This window comes from Octodon degus, unplaced genomic scaffold, assembly GCF_000260255.1.
Source record: "Octodon degus isolate 3935 unplaced genomic scaffold, OctDeg1.0 scaffold00317, whole genome shotgun sequence".
NCBI classification, from domain to species: domain Eukaryota; kingdom Metazoa; phylum Chordata; class Mammalia; order Rodentia; family Octodontidae; genus Octodon; species Octodon degus.
The window spans coordinates 623,976-629,975 of NW_004524893.1; the positions used below are offsets into that span (position 1 = coordinate 623,976).

Here is a 6,000-nt window from a genome sequence, read left to right on the forward strand (position 1 = left end):
GAGAACCTTAGCTCCATCTAATGTTACTTACCTACTCAGACAGTTTGGCTTCTGGAGGAATCAAAACCCGTATCTCTCATGGGATCTTTCTAGATGAGCTGGCAGAAGGCTTTCAAATCCATGCAGCTATTCATCCACTGTCACTTTTTTGAGGCCCATGGGTACTGATAGGTTCAGTAGTTAAATCAGTACCCTCCTGAACTCAGAAACACAGTCCAGAAATGCAGTCCAAGAGCCCTTCAAGGGCTCTTGAAGGCCAGTGGTCAGTTCTAAGGAGAGCAGAGTGAGGGCCCTGTGCCAAGATTCAGGCTAAAATTTGAGCCAGGAGTGGAGACCAAGACCCCACACCCAAGAAAGCCCCAAGAAGGAGGTCTGTGTTTCAGCTGACTCAGTGTCCATACCCTGGGTCCTCAGCCTCTGGGTCTGGGATGGGGAGCCCCTTGTTGGATGAAGGATCCCTGACCCTCTCTGAATATTCTAGTACTTGCTCTCTGGATGCTGTGCTTTGTAACTCATCCTCTGCAGCCATACTCTGAGCACAAGGTGGTTCTTCCTGGGCAAGGTGGCCTGAGCTCCACCTGGCACTTAGAGCCAGATGGCTCCACTGCAAAGGTCTACTCTCTGCTCTCCCCTTACTTCCCTCTCTGTGTTGGCCTCACCCCACCTCAAGTAGCCAGACACTCCCTGGCAAGGTTTCTCACTCACGGTGTGTGTCAGCCCCAGCTTCCTGCCCCTGCTCACACCAGATCAGCCACCCAGAGCCTTTACCATGCTGTGAACCGTGCCCTAACACCACTGTTGGGACTATGCCCACAGATTCAAGTTGTTGGTACAGATAATAAAGCACCCAAACACTGAGAAATCTCCACAAAGCACAGTTTCACTTTTGCAGAAGGGCTTGAGCACCCTAACGTAAGGTAGCAGCATGCAGGGGGCCACAGCAGGCTCTTTTTATCCCTACCAGAGAGAAGCAGCTCATCATGTTTCTCATTGGCTGGGTTGAAGGGTCATAATCTATCCCAATTTTCTAGCTTAAGAGGTGCAAAGGAGGACCTGAAGGGTTGCTGGCAGTGTGGAAAAGGGAAGGAAGAATGGGAGTATGGGAAAGTCCCTGGATGTTGATAAATTATCTTTTGCTGTCACTTGTATTACTGGAATCTAAATAGAACAAACACTTCCTGTAACTTAATGTGCTCAAACAGAAAAAGTAGGGCAGCCTGGAATGAACTAGAGTTCTATATGGAAATAATCTCTTGTTCATAATTTTGATAGAAAAGATAGGGCCGGGGTTTCTCACACCACCACTGCACCCCTCGAATTCCTGCTCACTGCTCTGTTTTCACTGCACCTCCTCTGGGAAACCTGTCCATGTCTGGCTCATCTCATCTCCTGGGCCCTTCACCACTCCAGCCAGGACCTGCACACAGCAGGCAGGCAAGCCCACTCTGTCTTTTCCCTCTCTTTGTTCATCTCCAGCTGACTTTTGCTTTGGCCCAATGCTGCCTTCATAGGTCCGGTTGTGCTGGAGTACCAGGACTGTGACAAGATCCACAGGTCAGGGGTCAATGTTGACGGCATCTACACCATCCTCGTGCCCAATGTGCAGGAGCCCAAAAGGGTGAGCAGCGTTCTGGCATGGGCGTGTGTGTGAGTGTATCCATGAATGGTGAGACAAGGGCTGGCCAGATGGACACCCCCATAAGCACTGCAATTTGTCCAGCAATAGAAATGCCAGTGATGTGGGGTGCCCTGCATTTTGGAGCTCCCACCTAGGCAGGGGTCAAACCTTGGGACAAAGCAGAAGTCTCAAAAATAGAAGTGGTAACTTCCAGAGAGACTTCTCATTGGGAAAGCAGGAAATAGCTGTGTGCTGATTAAGGTCATGCTCAGGGAATCAAGTAAACTCTAAATTCCAGGGCTTCAGCACAAAGAGTTTATTTCCATTTGAAGGGAGGAATTGGGGCTGTACTCCTTGGAGGAAATTAGAGGCTAAGGTTAGTGAAGATGCTGCCATCTTCAGTGAGTGGCTCCCAAGGTGGCCCAGACCTCAGGTGGGAAGGGTGGAAGAGAGGTGGGTGTCAGGTAGGCCTTGGGGCAGCCAGAAGGGAGGAGAAGGGGAACAACTATCTGGTGGTCCTGTTTCACAATTTCCTGTGCAGTTTCCTTCTGAATTTCCAAGCGTATCACGGAGAGGCTCTGTTTGTCCCTAGAGTGCCTTTCACACTTCTCACACATTTGCTGAAGCGGTCCTTTTAGCAGCAACAAACAATCAGCCTAGATCCCTGTGTTGACAAAAATTTCTAGTTACAATTTCATAGTATTTTGTTTCATTACATTTAGTTTTGTAATCATCTGAATAAAGGCAAATGCTACTTTTCATTGGTGGGGCCAGAAATGATGTTTTTATAATATATCCTTCTATTTAGTTAGTATAAAAATGACATTGAGAAGTGAATTTGTTTTGGAAAAGTTAAGTAAATGTAGCCATGGTAGAATTTAGGAATATGTGGGTGGAGAAGGGATGAGACAGTAACAGACACAGGAGAGGTGGCCTGGGAGGAAAGAGAGCCAGGATCAACCCCAGCTTTACTTTGGTTCCCTTGCCTGAAGCAAGCTCCTCTGCACTGACCCCTGTCCAGCCTGCTGCCCACACTGCTGGTGTCCTGTTTCTCTCCCTCACCACCCCTTCCTTCCTTGGAGCCCCCACCCTCCCACTGTCCTCTTCCCAGGAAATCTCATTCCACTCATCTCTTTCTCATAGCCACATCATCATTTAGTGCCCTGTTCAGAAGCCACCTACAGCAGGAGGTGTTTTTGGGTGGCCAAGTCACTTATAGGCTCTTCCTTGCAGCCTCCCAAATGTGCACAGTATGTGTCTTCTGGCCCGTCACAGCCTGCTTCAGACCCAGTCAGCCTGAAGCTTGATTTATCTCTGATCCACCCACTAGAGCATCAGGCACCAAGACTGCATCCATGGAACATTGAATTTGTACCAAAGTGATAGAGAAAACAGTGTGTGAACATGGTTAGCCTGGTCTGTGTGGTTGTGTTAGATGGTAAGCTCTTCAAGGGAAAGGATTCTTTCTGTCTCACCCATGTGAGCATCCCCAGCACTTTGAACAGAGCCTCCCATATAGGAGGTTCTCAGCAAACCGCTGTGCCCTGAAGGACAGCAGTAACATTTCCTGCTTCTGCATGGTGGCTAAGCCCTTTATGCGGTTCACGTTTAATTCTTTCAGCAACCAGCAGTATTAAGGAGGGGGAGCTCCATTCACACATCTCTCCTGGAATGTGCTGGGCTCTCTTCTAGGCATTCACATGACCTCTCTCATTTAACTCTCTAATAATGAGGAAAAATTGAGGCACAAGGAGGTCAAGATGTGGGCACCCCCACTTTACAAGTGAGGAGCAGGCAGCAGTAGGAGATTGTCACTGGCTGTCACTTTAGGCAGTGATATAATGGCTAGAGTGTTGGAGCCTGGAATTTTCTGATGAACTTAACCAGCTTTGCTCCACAGGACATGAGTGTCCATTGCCAAGTGACCTTGTGCTGCCTTGGGCACGGCTTCTGGCTGTGTCCAGGGCATTTTAGCTGCTCTTCTGTTGGCAGGTGTTCTGTGTGATGGACCCCGATGGAGGAGCCTGGACCGTCATCCAGCGTCGGGAGAATGGCACAGTGAATTTCAACCGGAACTGGCAGGACTACAAGCAGGTGATTATGGTGCCCTGGGGCAGGGCTGTGCAGTACTGGCAGGGAAAGGGGAGCATGTTTACCTTCTCCCAATCTCAAAAAAAAAAATTATTCCACTTAAGCCACCTGCCCTCAAACAGACTTGCCCAGTACCCACACACCCAGGTCCCCACCACCTGAAATTGAACCTCTGTTTGAAATTTCTGATATACATTCTAGAAATGAAATTTTAAAATTTCCTTCAAAAATTGGAAAGGATATATATTAAGTGTTTTATAAAAGTAGCACAAAGAAGTCAACTGAACGTGCATATTACTTGCCCATCTATGACTACATTGCTTAAATGAACTTCCTTTTGTACATCTGTGACTGCATCTGCAGGATAAATTCTTTAACGTGGAATAACTGGTTCAAAGTCCACCTGCATTTTACAAGTGAGAAATACTGTCTGATTGTCTTGTGATTTTTAAAAACTAAAATCTGAGTAAAATATTTTGGCCTTAAAAGCATTTAAAATGTTTGAAGTAGAAGAAATATGAAAAAAATACCCACAAGCACAACGGTTTCTTCTTATCGATAAACACTTTAACATAATTGTCAAATTAAGTCATGGATGTTCATGAACCAGTTGAGTTTTAAAAAAAAACCACTCAATTGGCAAAGAGAAATTGGGGGCTCAGAGGCAGAAATACACTAAAGAAAGCTGGACGCTAATCCTTAGCTAATAAGTGGCACCTCATCCCACCAATCAGAAACTGGGCTTCTGTGTCTCCTGTCCTTGGTGCTGAACCAGTTTTCTGCCAAATGCTTTGGTTTCTAACTGCTGGACGCTGGTAACAAGACATTCCACGTGGTCGAGAAGTGGTTTGTTCAACCAGTGTGTTCTGTGGCATGAAGTGGAAGTGTTCCTAGGATGGGGAACAAGAAAATGAAATCCTTTCTGATTCTGTGGCAGCTCTGTGGCAGCATTTCACACATCTTTATGTTTCTGAAATTTTGTGCTTGCTGCCCTGTCCTCAAACAAAATCCGTGCTGCCATGTCAGGGCCTGATTAAAGTCCTTACTGAGGTTTATCACTGATACAGTTAAGTGGACAAATTTCATAATTTCACATAGATGTTCACCCATGTGGCCCACTCAGAGCCAGACACACAAACCTCCTGCCACTCCAGAACTCTCCGCATGCACTCAATAGTCCCTTAAAATTAGTTGCTGTTCTCAATTTTATCACCATGGATTATTTTTCTCTGTTCCAGAACTTCAGAGAAATTGGATTTCAATGACTTTTAATGAGCTTTTGCACTTTCAAATGTGTTACTGTCTTTCCTGTGGGAGGTGGTGGTCTCCCAACTATGCCTCACACTGATCATCTGGAACAGAGGTTTGGGATAAATGGCCTCAAAACTTGCTGAACCTAATAGCCTGTCCAGGGACCTAGCCTCCCTCTTGGACACTCAGCCCATCCTTTCTTTCCCGCATCCCATAGGGCTTCGGCGATGCAGCTGGGGAGCACTGGCTGGGCAATGAGGCCGTGCACCACATTGCCAGCAGCGCAAAGTACTCTCTGCGTGTGGAGGTGGAAGACTGGGATGGCAACACATTCTCTGCTGACTTTGGGCATTTCCAGCTGGGCAGCGAGGAGCAGTTTTACAGGTGGATGTGGGTGTGTGTGGGCTGGAATCTCTGGTGGGTGTTCTGGGGTCCAATGCTAGTGGCTGCAGAGTCTGTATCAAAGGTCAGCCCCTGGGCATCTTCTCTTTCTGTGATTTGTCCTGATTTGGGTCCATTTCATAGGACCTGCAGCCAGATGGTTAATATGGAGCATGACTTGACTACTGGGTGGCATGGAGCAGATGTCATGATCTGCCACCATCTGAGAGCAGGAAGAGGCCTCCCAAGGGCAGTCACCCCAAGATAGTCATTCACAGAGAAGGGAGAAGTGGTTTGTTCAACCAGTGTGTTCTCTGGCATGAAGTGGATGGGGAACAAGAAAATGAAATCCTTTCTGATACTGTGGTAGCTCTTTGATGAGTCAAGATCATGTTGCTCTGGAGCTCAGTACTTCCAAAGCAGCATGGGCCTGGACAGGAGGCCACTGCAAAGTCTCCATGCTTCCCCACTCCATCTTCACTTTGGTTCTTGGATGTTTAGGGAAAGGAATGGGTATCTCCCGAGCACCCACTGTGTTTCAGACTCTCCATTAAGTCTCCCCATGACATTTTGAGGCAGAAACTGTTTACTGTGCTAACTTAGTGAAAGGAAATCTAAAGCACTGCACTTAAGTCACCTGGCTAAAGTGACAAATGAGG

At 47.2% G+C, this 6,000-nt stretch overlaps 1 protein-coding gene across 1 annotated transcript in view; it reads left to right on the forward strand.

Annotated features, from left to right (window-relative positions):
- Angpt4 (angiopoietin 4) overlaps positions 1-6,000 on the forward strand; it is a 36,261-nt gene that overhangs the window by 24,780 nt on the left and 5,481 nt on the right. Inside the window, exons 5-7 of the mRNA XM_012513076.1 lie at positions 1,512-1,618; positions 3,611-3,712; positions 5,178-5,344. Coding sequence (XP_012368530.1) covers positions 1,512-1,618; positions 3,611-3,712; positions 5,178-5,344 — 376 coding nt within the window. The remainder of the gene's footprint in view (positions 1-1,511; positions 1,619-3,610; positions 3,713-5,177; positions 5,345-6,000) is intronic.